Raw genomic sequence first — 27,298 nt, 5'->3', positions numbered from 1 at the left:
CTCTGATCCCTTATTGAGTCACTTGTTAAATCCACTTGAATCAGTGTTGATGAAGGGGAGGAGACGGTGGTTAAAGAAGTTGAAGAAGGATTTGTAAGCCCCGAGACGATTGAAACATGGATTGTGTGTGTGTGTGTGTGCCATTCAGAGGGGGAATGGGCAAGACAAAATATTTAGGTGTCTTTGAACGGGGTATATTAGTCGGTGCCAGGTGCACCAGTTTGTGTCAAGAACTGCAACGCTGCTGGGTTTTTCACGTTCAACAGTTTCCCGTGTGTATCAAGAACGGTCCACCACCCAGCATCCCTGTAGAGTCCAAGCCCTGACGAAACAAGGATATTCAGAAGAGCAACTCCATATTAGGAAGGTGTTCTTAATGTTGTTGTACACTCTGTGTATATGCCTGACTAGGCCATGTAGAGTAAGTAATCATGGCAGTTCTATGCATCTTATTTCCATGTCCTCCCCATGCAGGCTGTATGAAGGGGCTGCACACACATAAATGTCTGCAATGTATAGAATGGAATCCATGGTGTCCGTTCTGTTGTACATTTCAATCTGTTTTTCCCCCAGGCGACATGAGGGTGCAGCCGACGAGGGTCTGATGCTCCAGAGACGTGAGGAAGAGGTTCAGAGGCTCCAGGCTCACCTGGCTAACAGGCTGTCCAGGGTCTCCCTATACCCAGGGGACGACCCCCGAGCCAGCCTCTACACCGGGGATGAGCCCCTGGCACGCACCTCCATGCTGGACCTCCGGGACCCTCTCAATGCAACGCTACCACACCACCGCAAACCTAAGGTAGCCTACCGCATAGCAAACCTAAGGTAGCCTACCGCATAGCAAACCTAAGGTAGCCTACCGCATAGCAAACCTAAGGTAGCCTACCGCATAGCAAACCTAAGGTAGCCTACCGCATAGCAAACCTAAGGTAGCCTACCGCATAGCAAACCTAAGGTAGCCTACCGCATAGCAAACCTAAGGTAGCCTACCGCATAGCAAACCTAAGGTAGCCTACCGCATAGCAAACCTAAGGTAGCCTACCGCATAGCAAACCTAAGGTAGCCTACCGCATAGCAAACCTAAGGTAGCCTACCGCATAGCAAACCTAAGGTAGCCTACCGCATAGCAAACCTAAGGTAGCATACCGCATAGCAAACCTAAGGTAGCCTACCTTTTACAGCACGACACGGTGCAGTCTGTGTGTGTAACCTCTTCTTACTGTCTCTCGTTCTTATTGCAGAATTTCTTTGGTCCTGAATTTGTGAAGATGACCAGCGAGCCATGTGTTGCCTTGACGGTTCCCTCTTCAATAATGGTGAGACGACTCAAGGTGTTTCAGATGGGGTACTAGTGGAGCAGACTGATTTCTAGCCCGGTGGTTGTGTGAGTGAGGGTTATGTCAGTGTAGTGGAATACATCCTAACCTCTCCTCTAGCTCTGGGTTCAAACAGAAAGCTTTCATTTTGAATCATATCTCTCTGCTTGATTGAGCTGGCCTGGCTACAATGGAACCAATGAAACCCTGCCTACCTAGTACCTACAGGCATGCTCAATCAAACTCTCTCAAACTATAAAAATACAAATAAATAACCTGCACTGGAGAGGTGAGATCCCAGGTCTGGTGGTCAGTGTAATGTATTGACCCTCTGCCGGTACAGGCTAATGTACGGGCCCTCTGCTGGTACAGGCTAATGTACGGGCCCTCTGCCGGTACAGGGCTAATGTACGGGCCCTCTGCCGGTACAGGGCTAATGTACGGGCCCTCTGCCGGTACAGGGCTAATGTACGGGCCCTCTGCCGGTACAGGGCTAATGTACGGGCCCTCTGCCGGTACGGGCTAATGTACGGGCCCTCTGCCGGTACAGGCTAATGTACGGGCCCTCTGCCGGTACAGGGCTAATGTACGGGCCCTCTGCCGGTACAGGGCTAATGTACGGGCCCTCTGCCGGTACAGGGCTAATGTACGGGCCCTCTGCCGGTACAGGGCTAATGTACGGGCCCGCTCCTGTCCCATATCTCACCCTAAATTACCCCTTTCGATCTCTCTCCTGTCCCGTGTCGTCTCTCTCCCCCAGAACAAGCGTGGGAAGCTGGATGACGTCCAGAGGAAGGTGGGGGTGGTTCTGCTGACCGGCCAGAAGCTGGAGCTGAGCTGTGACATCAAGGCTGTGTGCAAGGATGTGTTGGACATGGTGGTGGCTCACATTGGACTGGTAGAGCACCACCTCTTCGGCCTGGCGTGTCTCACAGGTATGGTATGGGTGGAGGGTTCATCCTGTGTGTGTGTCAGGGGCCGACTGGGACAAGAATTCGGCCATGACATCTTAACCAGTCCACATCACTGCATGTGGCGGCAACTTTTCTTCTCGCAGTTGCATTTTGAAATGTTACATGATCAGAACGCGTTTTTCTCTTGAGCGCATGCAGGGAGAGTAGACAGGCTCGCTCATTACAGCAGCAGGCGAAGTCATGGGCTGGAACGACACTTCCATTACACAAATCATGGAGGATAATGCACTTTACTGTTCGAACAAATCATGGAGGATAATGCACTTTACTGTTTGAACAAATCTCTCCTCCCTCCCTGCTGCATTGCTCCCTCCCTCTACTTCTTCCTCTCTCCTCCCTCTCTGCTGCATTGCTCCCTCTCTCTACTTCTTTCTCTCTGCTGCATTGCTCCCTCTCTCTACTTCTTCCCCTCTCCTCCCTCTACTTCTTCCCCTCTCCTCCCTCTACTTCTTCCTCTCTCCTCACTCTCTGCTTCATTGCTCCTTCCCTCTACTTCTTCCTCTCTCCTCCCTCTACTTCTTCCTCTCTCCTCACTCTCTGCTGCATTGCTCTCTCCCTCTACTTCCTCCTCTCTCCTCACTCTCTGCTGCATTGCTCCCTCCCTCTACTTCCTCTTCTCCCTCTCTCCTCCCTTACTGCTGCATCCCTCCCTCTCCCTGCGCCCTCCCGCCTCCTATCTCCCCTAACCCTCCATCTCCCCTAACCCTCCATCTCCCCTAACCCTCCATCTCCCCTAACCCTCCATCTCCCCTAACCCTCCATCTCCCCTAACCCTCCATCTCCCTCCCTCCCTCCCTCTGTGTCTCTTTTATCTAGACAATGAGTTCTTCTTCATTGATCCCGATGCCAAGCTGTCCAAAGTTGCTCCTGAGGGGTGGAAGGAAGAACCCAAGAAGAAGAAACCAGACATCCAGTTTAACCTATTCCTACGCATCAAGTTCTTTCTGGATGATGTCAACCTCATACAGTAAGACTATGGGGCTATTCATCTTCTCAGAGTATGAGTGATGATCTAGGAGCAGTTTGCTATTTTAGATAATACTGATTACGAAGACATGGAGAGAAGGGGACCTGATTCCCCATTCTTACTCCGGGACAGGCCCTGTCCTCCATAAAGTAAGACAATGGAAACATGTCTGCCCACTTCCTGTCAGTGGAGCTCGGGCCCTTATTCATGAAGCATCTCAGAATAGAAATGCTTATCTGGAATCGCTTTTGTCTTTCTTGGTAGAGTTGGTAGAGCATGACGCTTGCAACGTCAGGATAGTGGGTTCGATTCCCTTGACCAACCACATGTCAAATGTATGCACGCATGACTGTAATTCGCTTTGGATAAAATAGCATGCTAAATGGCACATATATACAGTACCAGTCAAAAGTTTGGACACATCTACTCAATTGTTTTCCTTTATTTGTATTATTTTCTACGTTGTGGAATAATAGTGAAGACATCAAAACTATGAAATAAGACATGTAATCAGAAGGGTTAAACAAATCAAAATATATTTGAGATTCTTCAAAGTAGCCGCCTTGAGAGCTTTGCACACTCTTGGCATTCTCTCAACCAGCTTCATGAGGTAGTCACCTGGAATGCATTTCAATTAACAGGTGTGCCTTGTTAAAAGTTAATTTGTGGAATTTCTTTCCTTCATGCGTTTGAGCCAATCAGTTGTGTTGTGATGAGGTAGGGGTGGTATACAAAAGATAGCCCTATTTGGTAAAAGACCAAGTCCATATTTATGGCAAGAACAGCTCAAATAAGTAATGGACTGTCGTTTCGCTTTAAGACATAAAGGTCAGTCAATCAGTAAAATTTCAAGAACTTTGAAATTTTCTTGAAGTGCAGTCGGGGGAAAAAATCAGGCTCTGTGATGAAATTAGCTCTCATGAGGATCACCCCAGGAAAGGAAGACCCAGAGTTACCTCTGCTGCAGAGGATAAGTGCGTTAGATATACCAGCCTCAGAAATTGCAGCCCAAATAAATGCTTCGGAGTTCAAGTAACAGACATATCTCAACATCAACTGTTCAGAGGAGTCTGCGGGAATCAGGCCTTCGTGCTTGAATTTCTGCAAAGAAACCACTACGAAAGGACACCAATAATAAGAAGAGACTTGCTTGGGCCAAGAAACACAAGCAATGGACATTAGACCAGTAGAAATCTTTCCTTTGGTCTGATGAGTCCAAATTTGAGATTGTTGGTTCCAACTGCTGTGTCTTTGTGAGACGCATAGTAGGTGAACGGATGATGTCTGCAATATGTGGTTCCCTCCGTGAAGCATGGAGGAGGAAGTGTGATGGTGTGGAGGTGCTTTGTTGGTGACACTGTCAGTGATTTTATTTAGAATTCAAGGCACACTTAACCAGCATGGCAACCACAGCAACACGCCATCCCATCTGGTTTGCGCTTAGTGGGACTATCATTTGTTTTTCAACAGGACAATGACCCAACACACCTCCAGGCTGTTTAAGGGCTATTTGACCAAGAAAGAGGGTGATGGAGGGCTGCATCAGATGACCTGGCCTCCACAATCACCCGACCTCAACCAAATTGAGATGGTTCGGGATGAGTTGGACCGCAGAGTGAAGGAAGAAGGAAAAGCAGCCAACAAGTGCTCAGCATATGTGGGAACTCCTTCAAGACTGTTGTAAACGCATTCCAGGAGAACCTGGTAAAGAGAATGCCAAGAGTGTGCACAGCTGTCAATACAAAGGGTGGCCACTTTGATGAAACTCAAATATAAAATATATTTTTATTTGTTTTTAAACTTTTTTTTTTGGTTACTACATGATTCCATATATGTAGAAAATAGAAAAAACCTTTGAGTAGGTGTGTCCAAACTTTTGACTGTTACTGTATGTGTCCATTTTTACTTACTGTGTATATACAATACCAGTCAAAAGTTCGGACACTTACTCATTCAAGGGTTTTTATTGTTACTATAATAAAGAATGCCGTGGTAAACATGCTGGATAAGTGTGCCTTGAATTCTAAATAAATCATAATAATATGGAACCTGGTCTCAGATCTGTGCCAAGCATGGCAACAACCAATAGGACTATACAGCACAAACAGATCTGGGACCAGGTTAGTCAGAGCCTTTAGCTGAAGTGAAACAAGCCCTTGGTTAAACAACAATAGCCTGCTTCAGAATAAAGTATCAATACTGTGCTCCACTCCAGACACACCATGACAAAACACCAGTACTACTTGCAGCTGAGGAAGGATATCTTGGAGGAGAGGGTGTGCTGTGACATGGAGAATGCCATGCTCCTGGCGTCCCTGGCTCTTCAGGCAGAGTTTGGTGACTACCAGGCAGAGGTAGTAATCCCTCCTCTACAGTAGTAGTATAGTTATTATACAGTGTTTACCACATTGACATAATGGGGTGGTTTCCTAGACCATATTAAGCCAATCCTGGACTACAAAGCCATTTCAGTTGAGGCTCTCCATTGAACATGCCTTTTTAGTCCAGGAGTCGGCTTGATCTGGAACCAGGATGCCGACCAATCCTATATGTGAGGGCTACAATTATACCGTCTGTTTCTTCTAGCTCCATGGAAAGACGTACTTCAGAATGGAACATTACATGTCTGCCTCTGTGCTGGATAATATTGACCAGAGCTCCATCAAGGAAGAACTGCTCAAACTACACAGCACATACTATGGAGCCACAGAGGCAGAGACAGAGTTTGAGTTTCTCAAGGTAAGTGCCCAGGTGGCTAGCCTAGCCTGGTCCCAGGTGGCTAGCCTAGCCTGGTCCCCAGGTGGCTAGCCTAGCCTGGTCCCCAGGTGGCTAGGCCTAGCCTGGTCCCCAGGTGGCTAGGCCTAGCCTGGTCCCCGGTGGCTAGCCTAGCCTGGTCCCAGGTGGCTAGGCCTAGCCTGGTCCCCGGTGGCTAGCCTAGCCTGGTCCCAGGTGGCTAGCCTAGCCTGGTCCCCAGGTGGCTAGGACCAGCCTGGTCCCCAGGTGGCTAGGACCAGCCTGGTCCCCAGGTGGCTAGGACCAGCCTGGTCCCCAGGTGGCTAGGACCAGCCTGGTCCCCAGGTGGCTAGGACCAGCCTGGTCCCCAGGTGGCTAGGCCTAGCCTTGTCCCCAGGTGGCTAGGCCTAGCCTTGTCCCCAGGTGGCTAGGACCAGCCTGGTCCCCAGGTGGCTAGGACCAGCCTGGTCCCCAGGTGGCTAGGACCAGCCTGGTCCCCAGGTGGCTAGGACCAGCCTGGTCCCCAGGTGGCTAGGACCAGCCTGGTCCCCAGGTGGCTAGGACCAGCCTGGTCCCCAGGTGGCTAGGCCTAGCCTTGTCCCCAGGTGGCTAGGCCTAGCCTTGTCCCCAGGTGGCTAGGCCTAGCCTGGTCCCCAGGTGGCTAGGACCAGCCTGGTCCCCAGGTGGCTAGGACCAGCCTGGTCCCCAGGTGGCTAGGACCAGCCTGGTCCCCAGGTCTAGGACCAGGCTTCAAGATGCGGTAACGTCAAGGGGGTGGAGACGTTATGGTTGATCGTAATTATGATTGATCCCTGTTTTTGAGTTTTAAAGACTCCTTTTATCCTGTTTTCTTTCCTGAAGGCGAGCCAGAGGCTGACGGAGTACGGGGTTCACTTCCACCGTGTCCTCCCTGAGAAGCGGTCCCAGACAGGTATCATGCTAGGGGTCTTCTCCAAGGGTGTCCTCATCTTTGAGGTCCTGAATGGAAACAGAACCCCAGTACTAAGGTTCCCCTGGAGAGAAACCAAGAAGATTTCTTTCACAGTAAGTGTATTGCACTCTGAACTCCAAGCAGAGTTCAATTTCATAATTAAATCGTTTTATTTTAATTTTATTTAACCAGGCAAGTCAATTAAGGACAAATTCTTATTTACAATAACAGCCTATGAACAGTGGGTTAACTGTGAGGGGGCAGAATGACAATTATTTGTACCTTGTCAGATCGGGGATTCGATCCAGAAACCTTTCGGTTACTGGCCCAACACTAACCACTAGGCTTCCTGCCGCCCCTTTTAATAAACATTTTGGGTGGGGGTGATGAGGTGTTTTTCATACTTATGTTAAAGGCTTTGAGCTACTAGATAGGTGCTCTATGAATCCAATATGTTAATTAATCTCCACATTTCAAAATACTTAGTCTATAAATGATAAAAGTGAAGCCTCTAGTCTGGTGTACTGTTTCTCTCTCTCACTCACTGGAAATGTGCCCCGTTTCTTCTGCATTGCTTTGTAATGTGCCCCGTTTCTTCTGCATTGCTTTGTAATGTGCCCCGTTTCTTCTGCATTGCTTTGTAATGTGCCCCGTTTCTTCTGCATTGCTTTGTAATGTGCCCCGTTTCTTCTGCATTGCTTTGTAATGTGCCCCGTTTCTTCTGCATTGCTTTGTAATGTGCCCCGTTTCTTCTGCATTGCTTTGTAATGTGCCATGTTTCTTCTGCATTGCTTTGTAATGTGCCATGTTTCTTCTGCATTAATGTGCCCTGTTTCTTCTGCATTAATGTGCCATGTTTCTTCTGCATTGCTTTGTAATGTGCCCTGTTCTGCATTGCTTTGTATTGTGCCCTGTTTCTTCTGCATTGCTTCGTAATGTGCCCTGTTTCTTCTGCATTGCTTTGTATTGTGCCCTGTTTCTTCTGCATTGCTTTGTAATGTGCCCTGTTTCTTCTGCATTGCTTTGTAATGTGATCTGTTTCTTCTGCATTGCTTTGTAATGTGATCTGTTTCTTCTGCATTGCTTTGTAATGTGCCATGTTTCTTCTGCATTGCTTTGTAATGTGCCATGTTTCTTCTGCATTAATGTGCCCTGTTTCTTCTGCATTAATGTGCCCTGTTTCTTCTGCATTGCTTTGTAATGTGCCCTGTTCTGCATTGCTTTGTAATGTACCTGGTTTCTTCTGCATTGTTTTGTAAAATTTCTCCGTCACTCATTGGAATGCCAATTTTTTTTCCCCCTGTTTGGTGTATTGCTCTCACTCACTTTTCTTATCTGTCTGTTTCTCTGCAGAAGAAGAAAATCTGTCTTCAGAACACGTCAGACGGGATCAAACACCTGTTCCAGACAGACAGCAACAAGACCTGTCAGTACCTGCTGTGCCTCTGCTCTGCTCAGCACAAGTTCCACCTCCAGATGAAGGCCCGACAGAACAACCAGGAGCTGCAGGACTTAGGTGAGACAGAGGGAGATGGTGAACTTAACGACAGCATGTCTACATGAGCTTTGTCACATGTCCTCATCCTAAACAGTAGAACAATTTAACTGATTGTGTTAGACCTACTTATGGGGTGGAGACATACATTTTAGATAGCCTTTTGTCTTTATGTTTCAGTTATGTTTACATACCCTACATTATTCATCTCATATGTATACGTATATACTGTACTCTATCATCTACTGCATCCTTATGTAATACATATATCACTAGCCACTTTAAACAATGCTACCTTATATAATGTTACTTACCCTACATTATTCATCTCATATGTATACGTATATACTGTACTCTATCATCAACTGCATCCTTATGTAATACATGTATCACTAGCCACTAACTATGCTACTTTGTTTACATACTCATCTCATATGTATATACTGTACTCAATACCATCTACTGTATCTTGCCTATGCTGCTCTGCACCATCACTCATTCATATATCTTTATGTACATATTCTTTATCCCCTTACACTGTGTATAAGAAATTAGTTTTGGAATTGTTAGTTAGATTACTTGTTGGTTATTACTGCATTGTTGGAACTAGAAGCACAAGCATTTCGCTACACTCACATTAACATCTGTTAACCATGTGTATGTGACAAATAAAATTTGATTTGATATGAATTATTGTATAAGATTTAGCATTTAAGACCCCCTGATAAAGTCTTCTCATAATATTCGACCTGGTACTTCTCCCTGTTTCACAGAGAACTCTCCATTGAACCTCCTGCAGTACTCTCTGGGCCAGGGGGGGGTGGAGGGGATAGGGAGGGCCGTGAGCTCTGCCAGCCTGACCCCTAGCTCCTCAGCCCGCTCCGCACACTCAGACTCAGACCTGAAGAGGATTTCCTACTCAGAGGTAATTGATGTTTTACATCTTTAGAAATCCCTGGTCCAATCCCCAGTTCCTCTGTTCTTTGTGGTGTGTAGTTTTAATTACATCCATTTTTTTTTGTGAAAAACAATAACAAAAGTGTTATCTCAGGTGGCCCTGAACAAGGCCCCTGGCGGCCGGCTCCATGCACAGGAAGAGGTGCTCTTCCCTGGGTTCAACTCCGGCCTCGGCCCCCACCACCACCACCCTTCCAATGCCCGGTTAATGATGAGCAGATCACACCACAACCTGGGCCAGGTATGATGCCATTTAATCATGCTGTCTTATGGATGCTATGGCTCTTCTTATGGCTCTTGACTTTGTGTGTTATTATTTTTGTTGTGTGTGTTTTTATCTACTGCTGTATGACATTTTCCCATCTGAGATTAATAAAGTTCAATCCTAGCAGCTATTAAAATATTTATCTATCCATGTATGGCTCTATCCAGGTGCCTGAATCTCCAGAGCACCGTGCAGTCTCCTTCAACAGCCAGTCTCAGTCTGCAGTGAACCATGCCCAGCTCCCGGACTCCCACCACCGAGCCAGCTCAGACACAGACTCCATCTCTGTAGCTTACCAGCAGGATAGGTGAGTCACCTATACCTTAAGTGCTCACCTAAGCCTCTTTAGTTAAAGGGAGAGACCATCCGATGATCCAAAACACTTCCCCTGATATTGATTTAGAAGATGGATTACGGTATATGTTATATGTATATGTTATCATAACGATTGTAATGTGGTGTGTGTTGGTGGCAGGGAAGTCAGTCGCAGGAGAATGAACTTGGTAAAAACGGAGCTGTTTAATAAACATTTTTTTTAAACTCCGACAGCCAAAGTATGCCAAAATAACATGATAGGCTGCAAAACCCATCGCACACCAGAACAAATAACACACCTACATACAACAAACCATCTCTGACAAGGACATGAGGGGAAACGGAGGCTTAAATACACAACATGTAAGGAATGGGATTGAAACCAAGTGTGTAGGAAGACAAGACAAAACCAATGGAAAATGGATCAAGGATGGCTAGAATGTCGACGATGTCGACCGCTGAACACCACCCGAACAAGGAGAGGGACCGACTTCAGAAGTCATGACACATGTTTGGGTCTAATCAAATCATCACATTTTATTAGTCACATGCTTTGTAAACAACAGGTGTAGACTAACAGTGAAATACTTAGTCAATAACAATACATTTTTACCTTGTCAGCTCGAGGATTCGATCAGCAACATTTCGGTTACTGGCTCAACGCTCTAACCACTAGGCTACCTGCCAGACCAATCCCAGCTCTTTTCATGTGTTCTGCTTCCTTCTCCAGCCTACTCTTCATTGAAAACAGAATCAGACTTTTTCAGGCAATGTTTTGGTGCTCCATAGAAACATCCCGAGCATTTGAATAAAGATGGTTATTATTGCAGCAGACAGCATTGTCTCGTCCTGACTGAGCTGGTGGTAATTTTTTAACATCTAAATCTCGGTGGAACAAACAAATAAACAAACAAACATGGGGGGGATGAATGCCAGCAAAGTCACAACACTAAACAATACATGAATTGCACCATAACGGTGACAAACGGTGCCCACAAACTGTTAGGACCTACATATAAAGCTGTCAAAACTGCAGACTCCCAACACATTACCACTGCTACAGTGGAATGGAGCCTTGTCTGGCAGCGAAGCAGTTCATTCAGCCTCTTTTACTGCTTAAAAAAACATAGCTGAAATGGCTGACTTAAACAAATGTGGTTTCTACTGACAATTGAGATGTACAAACTATGGCATAAGAGGACGACAAGCTGGTAAGAGGCACTAATGCGCGAGCTAGGACGGACGTAGTCAATATAACGATTTGTTCAGCACTTTTGAAATGTACAGCGCCAGAATTCAGAACATGGGCAATAGTGTTCTCCCTGTACACCAAGTCAGAAGTGTAGGATAAATAAAGGGGGCATATAAGCAGACAATGAAAGCTTTTACGATATTCAATGATTACATTTCTCTAAAACAGGCTTCAGGCTACATGTGCAACACCAAGTCAGAACAGTAGGCAAAATTAAGAGGGGAAAATAGACCAAATTTATTAGGGTGAGGCTACTAACAGCTTACTACACAACATACACTTAGTATTACTTTCTCAGCTACAGTATACATATCTCACTGGCAAATTACATAATTTATGCAGCAGCATACAATACATTTTTGGACTCACCTTGTTGTGCTCACTTGAACAGGAAGGTGGTGCGGCGGTCCTTCTCTTGGGCTAATTTTGTCATTAAAGTCGGGTATTCTCTGAAATTATGGTGCTTTCAAGACAACTGGGAACTCTTAGGGGGAGGGGGGGGAACAAGGTCCAATCATGATGATGTCAGTGATATTCAGGTAGTAGCTCTAGAAAGAGGCCCGGGTTCCCGACTTACAATTTTAAGTTGGATGACCGTTCAAAACGTAATTTCCCAGTCGGAGTTAGTTTTTTCCCCCTGACTTACCAGTTGTCTTGAACTCACTGAAATCAGATTTCCCAGTTCTGAGTTAAGTTGTCTTGAGTTCTGCAGAATTCATGCTGGATTGACAGCATGGCCAATGTTGAATGTTTATAATTTTGAGTTTGGAAAAGTGACCTTTTAAAAACTTCTTAAGGATCAAATCCCGTTTAACGGGATAGATTTGACAACATCCGGTGAAACTGCAGAGCGCGAAATTCAAGTTACAGAAATATAGATATTTAACTCATGAAAAGTGTCATACATTTAAAAAAAAGCTTAACTTCTTGTTAATCCAGCCGCTGTGTCAGATTTCAAAAAGGCTTTACAGCAAAAGCCCACCATGCGATTATCTGAGGACAGTGCCCCGCATACGAAAGCATAAACCATTTTCCAACCAAACAGATGCATAACAAAAGTCAGAAATAGCAATAAAATAAATCGCTTACCTTTGAAGATCTTCATCTTTTTGCAATCCCAAATGTCTGTTACACAATGAATGGTCGTTTTGTTCGATAAATTCCTTCTTTTATATATTATATATCCCCAAAACGTCAATTTATTTGATTCAGAAATACACCGGTTCCAACTCGCCCAACATGATTACAAAGTATCTAATAAGTTACCTGTAAACTTGGTCCAAACATTTCAAACAATGTTTCTAATCCAACCTCAAGTACCCTAAAACGTAAATAATCTATAAAATTTAAGATGGAATAAACTGTTTCCAATACCGGAGAAAAACAACACGGAGCGTGCTCTCATTCACACACACCAAAAGACTAGAGTCCACCTGAGTGACACTTACAAAGAATACGATTACTTCATTTAAACAAAACAAAAACACACAACAATTTCTAAAGACTGACATATAGTGGAAGCTGTAGGAACTGCAATCTGGGTCCTAATAAATCAGGTTTCCCATAGAAAATCATTGGAAAATCCAATGACCTCAACAACAACAAAATTCTGGATGGATTGTGCTTGGGGTTTCTCCCGACAAATCAGTTCTGTTATACTCACAGACATTATTTTAACATTTTTAGAAACTTTAGAGTTTTCTGTCCGATACTACCATGCATATGCATATCCTAGCTTCTGGGCCTGAGTAACAGGCAGTTTACTTTGGGAACCTCGGTCATCCAAACTTCCGAATACTGCCCCCTAGCGAGAATTGGGACTACACCCCCTCCACTGAATAGCAGGCTAGAGATTGCTTTGCAGTGCTTGCAGATCGCCACTGATTCCTTCCAAACCACTCATTGTTGAATTTGTAATTTCTAACTTACTGTGTAATGTTTATGGCCGATGTGCACTTCCAATGTAACTCTATGGCAGCACCTAAGGGGCTTGAATTTTCTAGCTCTACCCTTAGATTTGGCAGTGACTTAGTGTCCCCATGAGTGACCGAACACTGAGCCAATTACAGCGCAACTAGAGAACATTACCAACCCCTACGCTCCGCATTTTCCGCTGGCTGCCCCACCACCACAGAAAGCAATGAGCTAGGCTGAAACACCTGAATTTTGGAGCTGCCTTACTCAAGAAAACAAAAAAAGAGACCGTGTTTGTATGGAGGGTTTATGAACTTTAAAAATTATTTTTTTTTTACATTGTTTGAAAACTGATATGTGACACATATTAATGCCAAAATAACTTTGCAAAACAGGCAAAAAATGTGGGCCTCTGCCCTGAATGACGGGTTGCCACTGGACTGAGCTGACCTTAGAGCAGGGCAGGGCTTTGCCTACCTTCAGCACCACAGCAGACTCTTTATTTTTTACTATGTAATATCTCTTCATTCCTTTGTCTGTGGATCAGTGAGTGTTCTCGTCTATGTCTAGTCATGCCTTTAATTAGCCCTCTAGGGGAGGAGAGGCGAGGGAGGGCCTTTCTGGTTCAGTGCTGAGTTGACAGTACTTTGTCTTCCCTCATATCTTCCTCCCACCGGATTTTGTTTTGAGGCTTTTTGGAATGGAAAGACATTCTGCTCTGCTCTGTTCTTATTAAAAAGGTGTTTGGTTCTGACCCATAGACTAGAACAGGGCTTCATATTAACATCATGTTCATTTGTGAAGGGGATTGTTGTATTCAGCCACAGTCTCTGTGTTGTTTTTTGCTTCCAGACAGATTAACTACCATCTGAATATGGAGTTAGTTCTAGCCTAAGACTTTCTCTTTTAATACAGCAGTATAGTTTGGGCTGTCCCAGACCAGTAACAAAAATATCATACTCTGCTCTGTAGGGGCTCTGTAGGGGCTCTGTAGAAGGGTGTTAATGCTCTTTCTCCTTCCTTTCTCTCTCTCCCTCCTCTCTTTCTCTCTCCTCTCTCTCTCCTCAACAGAAGGTTTGGCTCCTCAGCATCGCACGGCAGCACCACCTGGAGTCTTAAGAGCTTCCAGAAAGAGTCTGACTCCTCCTCCTCCGTGGAAGAGACGGGACATGCTGATGTCGTAGGTCAGTCTTTTTCTGGTTGCTATGAGACATGCTGTGCTTGTCTTTGTTTTTTTGCTTTTACATTGGCCTTGGCAGTACCAACACTGTCTGTCTGTGTGAACATTGTACAATACATTGTCCATGTATTCTCTAGTAACCATGTGAGGATGTTTCTTGTATTCAGGTAGGCATACTTGTTTGTTCCCTTTCCAGGTGTGAGCTCTGACTGGCGTCAGCGCCTGTCTCTCTGACAGCGCCCGTCTCTCTGACAGCGCCCGTCTCTCTGACAGCGCCCGTCTCTCTGACAGCGCCCGTCTCTTTATAGTCCACTACTACCCTATTCTCTTTATAGTCCACTACTACCCTATTCTCTTTATAGTCCACTACTACCCTATTCCCTTTATAGTCCACTACTGCCCTATTCCCTTTATAGTCCACTACTGCCCTATTCCCTTTATAGTCCACTACTACCCTATTCCCTTTATAGTCCACTACTACCCTATTCCCTTTATAGTCCACTACTGCCCTATTCCCTTTATAGTCCACTACTGCCCTATTCCCTTTATAGTCCATTATAAAGGGAATAGGTTTGCCATTTGGGGAGACTTGTCGGTCTCGTGAGTGGGGTTTTTAGCCTCAGTTATATAGGTGTAAGTAAATGCAACAACACTAAGTCTCATTGGTAGAGTTCCATAACTCTGGCTTCTGTTCCCCATGTGTGGCCAAAATGGCACCCTATTCCCTATATAGTGCACTAAATTGGACCAGGGCTCCCCAGTTGAACAGCCTCATGCTTGGCACCAGAATGTATCGTGACCTTTTACCCTAGCTTAGCCTGTGTTAGCTCGCTCCCATTAGCCACTGGCCCACACACACACACACACACACACTGCTTCTGTTGTGCTGGATGACAGTGATATATAGATGTGCTAAAGCGATCAGCCTGTTTAAACCTCTTCAATGCGTCATACATACAGGCTGCTCCCAGTTAGAGAGCAGAGCGATGTATTTCACCAGTCTCTGTGATACACCAGAGAGAATGCATACAGACACACACCCACAACAGATATTGCTGTCCATTCACACTTAATGTATTTAATCATGTGGGTCATTTTATCTTGCGGAGTGATGTGCTCACCATAGTGTGTTATTAGGTTACCCAGGGTCCAGCAACACGCTTCTTCTTATTCAACGTGTTATGGTCAGTATGACAGGAAATCCTCAGTCAACTTAATACGACCTCGATGTTTTGATTTGATAGTGGTACTTTTCAAATGTACATCACACTCTAGCGACTCCTTGTGGCGGGCCGGGCGCCTGCAGGTCATCAGTTGAACGGTGTTTCCTCAGACACGTTGGTGCGGCTGGCGTCCGGGTTAAGCGAGCCGGTGTTAAGAAGCGCGGCTTGGTGGATAATGTTTCAGAGGACGCATGACTTAACCTTCGCCTCTCACGAGCCCGTTTGGGAGTTGCAGCGATGAGATCGTTATCATGAAAATTAGGGAGAAAAAGGACGGTATTATTATTGTTCGTATTGTTATTATAATAATAATAATAATAATAATAATAATAATAGAATAATAAAAACATCAGATTTGTGATGATGACATGCAAGAGATCTGTCATTCATTCATTGCTATGAAGGGGCTGCAGGGTAGCCTAGTGGTTAGGGCATTGGACTAGTAACCGAAAGGTTGCAAGTTCAAACCCCCGAGCCGACAAGGTACAAATCTGTCGTTCTGTCCCTGAACAGGCAGTTAACCCACTGTTCCTAGGCCGTCATTGAAAATAAGAATTTGTTCTTAACTGACTTGCCTAGTTAAATAAAGGTAAAATAAAAAATTTAAAAATGATCATTGGGCTTCTGAAGAAGATAACCCTCTTCCTTACTTTCTGTGCCCCCCCCCCCCTGAATGTACCTAGCTAGCCTCAGTTATATAGGTGTAAGTAAATGCAACAACACTAAGTCTCATTGGTAGAGTTCGATAACACTGGTAGTTAGCTAGCTAGCAATGAAGTAACACGACTGAACAAATAGTGTAAGTAACTGCAACATGACCAGAGTTCTGCCCCCCTACTCTCTGAAACCCTGGTGTAGACAGAGAGACAGCAGGTTAGTATGAACAGAGCAACAGACCAGAGAAAACAATGAGAAAACAATGTATTGTATTATAATAGTAATAATAATATAGTGTGATAATGATAATGTAGTGTGTAATAATAATGTAGTGTATGATAGTAATAATAATAATGTCATGTGTAATGTAGTGTGTGATAATAATAATGTAGTGTATGATAGTAATAATAATAATGTCATGTATAATGTAGTGTGTGATAATAATAATGTAGTGTGTGATGATAATGATTATAATAATAATAATGTAGTGTAGTGTGGTGATAATAACGTAGTGTGTGATGGTAATAATAATGTAGTGTGTGATAATGTAGTGTAATAATAATGTAGTGTAATAATAATGTAGTGTGTAATAATAATAATAATAATAATGTAGTGTGATGATAATAATAATAATAATGTAGTGTGATGATAATAATAATAATAATAATGTAGTGTGCAATGATAATAATAATAATAATAATAATAATAATGTAGTGTGTGATGATAATAATGTAATGTGTGATAATAATAATGTAATGTTTGATAATAATGTAATGTGTGATAATAATAATAATAATGTAATGTGTGATAATAATAATAATGTAATGTGTGATAATGATAATGTAATGTGCGATAATAATAATAATAATGTAATGTGTGATAATAATAATAATGTAATGTGTGATAATGATAATAATGTAATGTGCGATAATAATAATAATAATGTAATGTGTGATAATAATAATAATGTAATGTGTGATAATGATAATAATAATGTAATGTGTGATAATAATAATAATGTAATGTGTGATAATGATAATGTAATGTGCGATAATAATAATAATAATGTAATGCGTGATAATAATAATAATAATGTAATGTGTGATAATGATAATGTGTGATAATAATGTAATGTGTGATAATAATAATAATAATGTAATGTGTGATAATAATAATAATGTAATGTGTGATAATGATAATGTAATGTGCGATAATGATAATGTAATGTGTGATAATGATAATGTAATGTGTGATAATAATAATGTGTGATGATAATAATGTGTGACGATAATGATAATGTAGTATGATAATAATAATGTAGTGTGGGATGATAATAATAATGTAGTATAATAATAATAATAATAATAATGTAGTGTGTGTGATAATAATAATGTAGTGTGTGATAATAATGTGATAATAATGTGATGTGTGATAATAACAATGTAATGTGTAATAACAATGTAATGTGTAATAACAATGTAATGTGTGATAATAATGTAATGTGTGATAATAATAATGTAATGTGTGATAATAATAATGTAGTATGATAATAATAATAATAATAATAATAATGTTTGTAATAATAATGTAGTGTGTGATAATAATAATAATGTTTGTAATAATAATGTAGTGTGTGATAATAATAATAATGTAGTGAATAATAATAATAATAATGTAGTGTGTGATAATAATAATGTAGTGTGTAATAATAATATAGTGAATAATATAGTGAATAATAATAATAATAATAATAATAATGTGTGTGATAATAATAATGTAGTGTAATAATAATAATATAGTGAATAATAATAATAATAATAATGTAGTGTCTACTACTAATAATAATAATGTAATGTGTATTATAATAATCATTTATGTATTGAATAATAATGTATTGTATAATATAGTATCATTTACAAAATGCACTTAATGTCTAAAATGTATTGCACCATGTCTTTGAAACCAAGCCAAAGGGTCTGCTCGTACTTGTGTAATATACACTACATGACCAAAAGTATGTAGACACCTGCTCCTTCTTGTGTAATATACACTACATGACCAAAACTGTGTGGACACCTGCTCGTCATACATCTTATTCCAAAATCATGGGCATTAATATGGAGTTGGTCCGCACCCTTTGCTGCTATAACAGCCTCCACTCTTCTGGGAAGGCTTTCCACTAGATGTTGGAACATTGCTGCTATAACAGCCTCCATTCTTCTGGGAAGGCTTTCCACTAGATGTTGGAACATTGCTGCTATAACAGCCTCCAGTCTTCTGGGAAGGCTTTCCACTAGATGTTGGAACATTGCTGCTATAACAGCCTCCAGTCTTCTGGTAAGGCTTTCCACTAGATGTTGGAACATTGCTGCGGGGACTTGCTTCCATTCAGACACAAGAGCATTAGTGAGGTCAGCACTGATATTGGGTGATTTAGGCCTGGCTCACAGTAGGCGTTCCAATTCATCCCAAAGTTGTTCGATGGGGTTGCGGTCAGGCCTCTGCAGGCTAGTCAACTTGTAGTTGACTGGGGCAGCTCCAGTAGAGCAGAAATTTGATGAACTGACTGTTATTATTGTAGAATAATAGTGAAGACATCAAAACTATGAAATAACACATGGAATCGTGTAGTAACTAAGAAAAAGTGTTAAACAAATCAAAATATATTTGAGATTCAGATGGACTTGGCCCTATTTGGTAAAAGACCATCTTCTGTATACCAACCCCACCTTGTCACAACACAACTTATTGGCTCAAACGCATTAAGAAGGAAAGAAATTCCACAAATCAACGTTGCAGAAGGCACACCTGTTAATTGAAATGCATTCCAGGTGACTACCTCATGAAGAGAGAGAGATGGCCAAGAGTGTGCAAAGCTGTCATCAAGGCTATTTGTAGAATCTCAAATTTAAGATATATTTTGATTTGTTTAACAATTTTTTTATTTTTTTTTATTACTACATAATTTCATATGTGTTATTTTATAGTTTTGATGTCTTCACTATTATTCTACAATGTAGAAAATAGTACAATAAAGAAAAACCCTTGAAAGAGTAGGTGTTCTAAAACTTTTCACTGATACTGTATTGTGTGTGTGTGTGTGTGTGTGTAGTGTAGTGTAGTGTAGTGTAGTGTTGTGTGTGTGTGTGTGTGTGTGTGTAGTGTAAATGGTTCAGAAAAGTGTATTTTGCATCCATCAGGAAGCCTTACTTTGTAACTTTCAGAGAGCCATATCTGAATTGTGTGGAATAGATGACTCCAGACAGATTGCTCCAGTACGTGCCGTGTGAGTGACAGGGCCAGTGTGTGTGTTGTGTTCTGCAGGGGACCGTCTAATCTCTGTGAATGAGGTGAACCTCCAGGGCCTTCCCCACACCGCTGCCACCGAGGTCCTGCAGAGCGCCCCCGATGATGTCACGCTGGTGGTGTCTCAACCCAGAGAGAGGCTTTATGAAGGTAGTTTATTTAAGCTAATGGGCAGTTATTAGCAGCTATGTCTTGCATTATAATGCATTATGTATCTCTCACAGGCCAGGGAAATGCTCTTTGTATCTATTTATGTAGTTATTATAGATGTTTGAGTAGTTATAAGCACCTCTTGTTGTGCATTATATTCCATTATTAGTGCTGAGAGATTAGTTCTTTAAGGCGATTTCGGTTCAAACAGTTTTAGATGATTTATTTTGAACATTAAATGCAAAATGAAATAATGACTCTTCCCCCTCTGATCCGTCTGTCTGAGCCGGGAAAAACAGGCGCAATGGATTATGGTCGTTATAGTTAATTAGCACGTTTCTGCGTCTGAACTCTGTTGAATATTTGCTTAATGAATTCTCTCGTGAGAGAGGGCGCTGGGTCTGACTGGCTGGGGTTAGCGCTGGGTCTGACTGGCTGGGATTAGCGCTGGGTCTGACTGGCTGGGGTTAGCGCTGGGTCTGACTGGCTGGGGTTAGCGCTGGGTCTGACTGGCTGGGGTTAGCGCTGGGTCTGACTGGCTGGGGTTAGCGCTGGGTCTGACTGGCTGGGGTTAGCGCTGGGTCTGACTGGCTGGGGTTAGCGCTGGGTCTGACTGGCTGGGGTTAGCGCTGGGTCTGACTGGCTGGGGTTAGCGCTGGGTCTGACTGGCTGGGGCTAGCGCTGGGTCTGACTGGCTGGGGCTAGCGCTGGGTCTGACTGGCTGGGGTTAGCGCTGGGTCTGACTGGCTGGGGTTAGCGCTGGGTCTGACTGGCTGGGGTTAGCGCTGGGTCTGACTGGCTGGGGTTAGCGCTGGGTCTGACTGGCTGGGGTTAGCGCTGGGTCTCACTGGCTGGGGTTAGCGCTGGGTCTGACTGGCTGGGGTTAGCGCTGGGTCTGACTGGCTGGGGTTAGCGCTGGGTCTGACTGGCTGGGGCTAGCGCTGGGTCTGACTGGCTGGGGTTAGCGCTGGGTCTGACTGGCTGGGGCTAGCGCTGGGTCTGACTGGCTGGGGCTAGCGCTGGGTCTGACTGGCTGGGGCTAGCGCTGGGTCTGACTGGCTGGGGCTAGCGCTGGGTCTGACTGGCTGGGGTTAGCGCTGGGTCTGACTGGCTGGGGTTAGCGCTGGGTCTGACTGGCTGGGGTTAGCGCTGGGTCTGACTGGCTGGGGTTAGCGCTGGGTCTGACTGGCTGGGGTTAGCGCTGGGTCTCACTGGCTGGGGTTAGCGCTGGGTCTGACTGGCTGGGGTTAGCGCTGGGTCTGACTGGCTGGGGTTAGCGCTGGGTCTGACTGGCTGGGGCTAGCGCTGGGTCTGACTGGCTGGGGTTAGCGCTGGGTCTGACTGGCTGGGGCTAGCGCTGGGTCTGACTGGCTGGGGCTAGCGCTGGGTCTGACTGGCTGGGGCTAGCGCTGGGTCTGACTGGCTGGGGCTAGCGCTGGGTCTGACTGGCTGGGGTTAGCGCTGGGTCTGACTGGCTGGGGTTAGCGCTGGGTCTGACTGGCTGGGGCTAGCGCTGGGTCTGACTGGCTGGGGTTAGCGCTGGGTCTGACTGGCTGGGGGGTTAGCGGTAGAGCAATCCTATAACTAGTATCCTTTATGAATGTAGTTATAGATGTTTGAGGCACTATAAGCGCCTATGTCACGCTTTATAATCCGTAGCAGTGCAATCATAACCACTATTCCTGTCTGTCTCCTCTAGAGCCTCCGTCAGGGTTTGTTTATAAACCCCAGGCTCCTCTGGTCGTCTCCGGACAGCGACGACAGGACCTGGACTTTGAGTCTTCAATTGAGGAACAGGAGGCAGGACCAGGCTCCCCCAGCCCTCCTCTCCCCACCACCACCCCATCTGTCTCCACTGTCCCACGCCAGAGCAGCCTCCGCTCGCAGGCCTCCAGGACCGAGAGCACCAACGCACCTCTCCAGATCCCAGTCAACGGCACCCACCCCCATCGCACCCTGCCCACTGAAGCTGCCTCAGTACCCGTATCTATACTCCATCACCAGGATCGAACCAACAACATCGCCTTGACCTTCGACCCACTCAAAGCGTCTCCACCAGCGTTGCCACCCAAAACCAGGAAAGCTAAGATCCCTGAGGTCCCTAAAGACCCAGACTATTCAGATAGAGGGGACTCTGAAATGGATGAGGAGACGTACTCTAGTAGTCAAGAGAAACCAAAGTTTAAAAAGGTAGGTAGGGGCCGGTGTTTTTTCTGACAAAACTTGAACAAGAGTTCAACAGGTGCCTGTTTCAGTTACCTGTAATGGAGTGTTTTTCTCTGGTGGTGTTTTGGTGCTTTTGACATGTCTGGTAGTCAGTAGGCTACAATATCAAATTCAAGAGCAACATGTACAGCGAATAATGTTGAACATCTTGTGTATCACCTGAAGACTACCTGAGAAACAGTCCCTAGTATTTAGTCATATGTTTGTAGGTATCCTCAAGGTAGACTATACAATACCACTACAAACATGCATGTACAAAACAACCTCTCAAATGCTTGACGTTTTTTACAAACTAATTGCATGTTTTGTTTAATCATGTCTGGCTACATGTCATTGCATTTAGACATTTTAACAAATGCAATACAGCATTATAGTATGGCTGCATCTTTTGATCTTTTCCTATGTTATACCTCCTATACCAATTCCTCCCCCTCCTCTAAAACTACTTCCTGTTATTTTCTCTGCATGTCTGCTGCCTGGCAACAACCCCAATGTTCCATTTACTGCCGTGTTCTCTGTTTGCAGGAGTTAACTCCTCCTCTCCCCAACGGCAGCATGGGAGGGTTAAGTGGCAATGTCCCAGGGGTCAGTAGTCTCTCTCCTGGAGATCTGTTTGTCGTTGAGCTGTCTAAAAAGGACAGCAGCTTGGGCATAAGTGTCACGGTACTGTTACTTAGTGTCACGGTTCTGCTACTTAGTGTACTTTTTCTGGTACTGTTCTGAAAGGTTCTCTCATTTTTGTTTTTGGGAGGGGGGTGGGGGGGTTTCTTTCCTCATGACTGATGTATGTGTTTTCCTGTAGCTCTGCTGCCTAGCGTCGCTCTGCTGCCTGGCGTGGTCGGTCTGCTGCTTGACTTTCATTGTGGGATTTGTAGATTGCTTTGCGTCTCTGCATGCAAATTTTCTCAAACAGACATGTTGAATGGATGAGGATTCACACATGGCGACACTGGCGCTGTAGGTACAGATTACAGAAGTATCATTTGACCCAGCAGTTTAATCTTAGTTTTACTAATGCCTGCGTAGATGTTGTGCCACTGCCTGCTTGACCACTTTGATTTGCTGAAGTGACCAGCAGTGTAATTTCCCCTGTGAATGAGTGGTATTATTAGTGTTAGTGTCTTTCAACTTGAGTCATGTGGTCTATCATGGTGATACGTCATGTTAACAACACCACTTAGATAAATCTGATCTGTATAATACAAACCAACTAATAACCCCAAAGACCGGTAGTCTGTGGAAGACATGAATGCAGCATTATGCTCCCTCTGTCTGGTTGACTGTAGAGAATACAGCATTATGCTCCCTCTGTCTGGTTGACTGTAGAGAATACAGCATTATGCTCCCTCTGTCTGGTTGACTACTGAATGCAACATTATGCTCCCTCTGTCTGGTTGACTGTAGAGAATACAGCATTATGCTCCCTCTGTCTGGTTGACTGTAGAGAATACAGCATTATGCTCCCTCTGTCTGGTTGACTGTGGAGAATACAACATTATGCTCCCTCTGTCTGGTTGACTACTGAATACAACATTATGCTCCCTCTGTCTGGTTGACTACTGAATACAGCATTATGCTCCCTCTGTCTGGTTGACTGTAGAGAATACAACATTATGCTCCCTCTGTCTGGTTGACTGTAGAGAATACAGCATTATGCTCCCTCTGTCTGGTTGACTGTAGAGAATGCAGCATTATGCTCCCTCTGTCTGGTTGACTGTAGAGAATACAGCATTATGCTCCCTCTGTCTGGTTGACTGTAGAGAATACAACATTATGCTCCCTCTGTCTGGTTGACTGTAGAGAATACAGCATTATGCTCCCTCTGTCTGGTTGACTGTAGAGAATACAACATTATGCTCCCTCTGTCTGGTTGACTGTAGAGAATACAACATTATGCTCCCTCTGTCTGGTTGACTGTAGAGAATACAGCATTATGCTCCCTCTGTCTGGTTGACTGTAGAGAATACAGCATTATGCTCCCTCTGTCTGGTTGACTGTGGAGAATACAACATTATGCTCCCTCTGTCTGGTTGACTACTGAATACAACATTATGCTCCCTCTGTCTGGTTGACTGTAGAGAATACAGCATTACGCTCCCTCTGTCTGGTTGACTACTGAATACAGCATTATGCTCCCTCTGTCTGGTTGACTGTAGAGAATACAGCATTATGCTCCCTCTGTCTGGTTGACTGTGGAGAATACAGCATTATGCTCCCTCTGTCTGGTTGACTGTAGAGAATGCAGCATTATGCTCCCTCTGTCTGGTTGACTGTGGAGAATACAGCATTATGCTCCTTCTGTCTGGTTGACTGTAGTGACACGACCTGTTCTCCTCAGGGTGGAGTGAATACCAGTGTGAAGCATGGAGGGGTTTATGTGAAGGCCATCATCCCTAAAGGAGCTGCAGAACTGGACGGAAGGATCCAGAAGGGTAAGCTATAGCACTTAGGTCCTGTTCAGTAAGGCACACCGTAGCAAAAAGTTTTAAAAGAAGGGTTTGTTTTTGGGACATGTCCAGGTAGTCTCTCCGTGTTTCAGTCTGTTCCATTTGGTGCCTGATCAACACGTCAGTAGGGAGAAAACATTTTAGAAATGGGGAGGACTTACCTGACCTTGTCCAATAAGAACACAGATTTAAGCTTTCCGTAGCAAAAACCTGTGCCATGGTGTATCCTACTGAACATTACCCTGATGGACTTGCGCCAGCATGGAGGATTCCCAACGAACCTGCCGTGGTATCATGTTGTCAGCACCTCAATGCTTGACTGGTGTTTGCTGAGTCAGACTGTTTATATACACTGAGTCTACAAAACATTAACACCTCTTTCCATGACATAGACTGACCAGGTGAATCCAGGTCAAAGCTCTGATCTCTTATTGATGCCACTTGTTAAAGCCACTTCAGTCAGTGTAGATGAAGGGGAGGAGACGGGTTAAAGAAGGATTGTTAAGCCTTGAGACAATTGACACACATATTGTGTATGTGCGCCCTTCAGAGGGTAAGTGGGCAAGCAAAAATATTTAAGTGCCTTTGAACGGGGTATGGTAGTAGGTACCAGGCGCACCGGTTTGTGTCAAGAACCGCAGCGCTGCTAGGTTTTTCCAAAATCAAGATTCCCGTGTGTATCGAGAATGCTCCACCACCCAAGGGACATGCAGCATTGGAGTCAACATGGGCCAACATCCCTGTGGAACGCTTTCGACACCTTGTGGAGTCCACGCCTCGACGAATTGAGGCTGTTCTGAGGACAGAAGGGGATGCAGCTCAATATTGGGAAGGTGTTCCTAATGTTTTGTACACTCAGTGTAATACCCGTCTCTATTGTTACTAGGTGACAGGGTGGTGGCTGTCAATGGGAAGAGTCTAGAAGGAGCCACTCACAACCAGGCTGTGGAGACCCTCAGAGATACTGGAAAGGTCAGTACAGTCACAGTTGAAGCGATAGTTCACTTTCATCAAGTTTTACCTTATTTCCACTTACCTGTGGTGGTGATTGATTGCCTACTACGGTATGATTTAACCAGACAGTTTTTAAAGTCCATTAGCTTGTTTAGCAAGTTCCAGCATCTACAGTGGAAGTCGGAAGTTTACATACACAGGTTGGAGTCATTAAAACTTGTTTTTCTTCAACCACTCCACAAATTTCTATAGTTTTGGCAAGTCGGTTAGGACATCTACTTTGTGCTTGACACATCATTTTTCCAACAATTGTTTATAGACAGATTATTTCACCTATAATTCACTGTATCACAATTCCAGTGGGTCAGAAGATTACATACACTAAGTTGACTGTGCCTTTAAACAGCTTGGAAAATTCCAGAAAATGATGTCATGGCTTTAGAAGCTTCTGATAGGCTAATTGACATAATTTGAGTCAATTGGAGGGGTACCTGTGGATGTATTCAAGGCCTACCTTCAAACTCAGTGCCTCTTTGCTTGACATCATGGGAAAATCAAAAGAAATCAGCCAAAACCTCAGGAAAAAAACAACAGCAAAGAACCTTGTGAAGATGCTGGAGGAAGAGAGTACAAAAGTATCTATATCCACAGTAAGACGAGCCCTATATCGACAACCTGAAAGGCCGCTCAGCAAGCGAGAAGCCACTGCTCCAAAACCGCCCTAAAAAAAGCCAGACTACGGTTTGCAACTGCACATGGGGACAAAGATCATACTTTTTGGAGAAATGTCCTCTGGTCTGATGAAACAAAAATAGAACTGTTTGGCCCTAATGACCATCGTTATGTTTGGAGGAAAAAGGGGGAGGCTGGCAAGCCAAAGAACACCATCCCAACCATGAAGCACGGGGGTGACAGCATCATGTTGTGTAGGTGCTTTGCTGCAGGAGGGACTGGTGCACTTCACAAAATAGATGGCATTATGAGGGAGGAGAATTATGTGGATATATTGAAGCAACATCTCAAGACATCAGTCAGGTTAAAGCTTGGTCGCAAATGGTTCTTCCAAATGGACAATGACCCCAAGCATACTTCGAAAGTTGTGACAAAATGGCTTAAGGACAAAAAAGGTATTGGAGTGGCCATCACAAAGCCCTGACCTCAATCCTATAGAACATTTGTGGGCAGAACTGAAAAAGTGTGTGCGAGCAAGGAGGCCTACAAACCTGACTCAGTTACACCAGTTCTGTCAGGAGGAATGGGCCAAAATTCACCCAACTTATTGTGGGAAGCTTGTGGAAGGTTACCCAAAACGTTTGACCCAAGTTAAACAATTTAAAGGCAATGCTACCAAATAGTAATTGAGTGTATGTAAACTTCTGACCCACTGAGAATATGATGAAAGAAATAAAAGCTGAAATAAATCATTCTCTCTATTATTCTGACTTTTCACATTCTTAAAATAAAGTGGCGATCCTAAAACAGGGAATTTTTACTTGGATTAAATGTCAGGAATTTGTGAAACTGAGTTTAAATATATTTGTCTACGGTGTATGTACACTTCTGACTTCAACTGTATGTATATACTGTATTCTTATCAACTGTATGTATATACTGTATTCTTATCAACTGTATGTATATACTGTATTCTTATATACTGTATGTATATACTGTATGTATATACTGTATGTATATACTGTATTCTTATATACTGTATGTATATACTGTACTTCAACTGTATCTACTATATAGGCTTATGGTGTCTTCTTTCCAATTTGAGACTCCTTGTGCTTTCTGACCAGTGGTGTTACTCTCCGCTCCTCCCCTTCTCCTCCGCTCCTCCCCTTCTCCTCCGCTCCTCCCCTTCTCCTCCGCTCCTCCCCTTCTCCTCCGCTCCTCCCCTTCTCCTCCGCTCCACCCCTTCTCCTCCGCTCCTCCCCTTCTCCTCCGCTCCACCCCTTCTCCTCCGCTCCTCCCCTTCTCCTCCGCTCCACCCCTTCTCCTCCGCTCCTCCCCTTCTCCTCCGCTCCACCCCTTCT

General features: G+C 44.1%; 1 protein-coding gene across 4 annotated transcripts in view; it reads left to right on the top strand.

The window, feature by feature from the left end:
• The window catches only part of ptpn13 (protein tyrosine phosphatase non-receptor type 13), a 159,323-nt gene that overhangs the window by 108,929 nt on the left and 23,096 nt on the right, over nucleotides 1–27,298 (top strand). For 2 of the 4 annotated variants that reach the window (XM_064977318.1, XM_064977321.1), the window contains 17 exons: nucleotides 574–799; nucleotides 1,242–1,316; nucleotides 2,077–2,251; nucleotides 3,107–3,257; nucleotides 5,473–5,611; nucleotides 5,844–5,996; nucleotides 6,852–7,034; nucleotides 8,275–8,437; nucleotides 9,190–9,341; nucleotides 9,468–9,614; nucleotides 9,806–9,945; nucleotides 14,191–14,303; nucleotides 19,504–19,635; nucleotides 21,335–21,825; nucleotides 22,387–22,524; nucleotides 24,200–24,293; nucleotides 25,195–25,280. In XM_064977318.1, the coding sequence (XP_064833390.1) occupies nucleotides 574–799; nucleotides 1,242–1,316; nucleotides 2,077–2,251; nucleotides 3,107–3,257; nucleotides 5,473–5,611; nucleotides 5,844–5,996; nucleotides 6,852–7,034; nucleotides 8,275–8,437; nucleotides 9,190–9,341; nucleotides 9,468–9,614; nucleotides 9,806–9,945; nucleotides 14,191–14,303; nucleotides 19,504–19,635; nucleotides 21,335–21,825; nucleotides 22,387–22,524; nucleotides 24,200–24,293; nucleotides 25,195–25,280 (2,758 nt within the window). The remainder of the gene's footprint in view (nucleotides 1–573; nucleotides 800–1,241; nucleotides 1,317–2,076; nucleotides 2,252–3,106; nucleotides 3,258–5,472; nucleotides 5,612–5,843; nucleotides 5,997–6,851; nucleotides 7,035–8,274; nucleotides 8,438–9,189; nucleotides 9,342–9,467; nucleotides 9,615–9,805; nucleotides 9,946–14,190; nucleotides 14,304–19,503; nucleotides 19,636–21,334; nucleotides 21,826–22,386; nucleotides 22,525–24,199; nucleotides 24,294–25,194; nucleotides 25,281–27,298) is intronic. The other 2 variants (XM_064977319.1, XM_064977320.1) reach the window with 2 other exon arrangements.

The sequence above is a fragment of the Oncorhynchus masou genome, chromosome 11 (genome assembly GCF_036934945.1).
Source record: "Oncorhynchus masou masou isolate Uvic2021 chromosome 11, UVic_Omas_1.1, whole genome shotgun sequence".
Classification (NCBI taxonomy): Eukaryota; Metazoa; Chordata; class Actinopteri; order Salmoniformes; family Salmonidae; genus Oncorhynchus; species Oncorhynchus masou.
The sequence above is the reverse complement of the archived record's forward strand: the minus strand, read 5'-3'. Positions and strand labels throughout refer to the sequence as shown.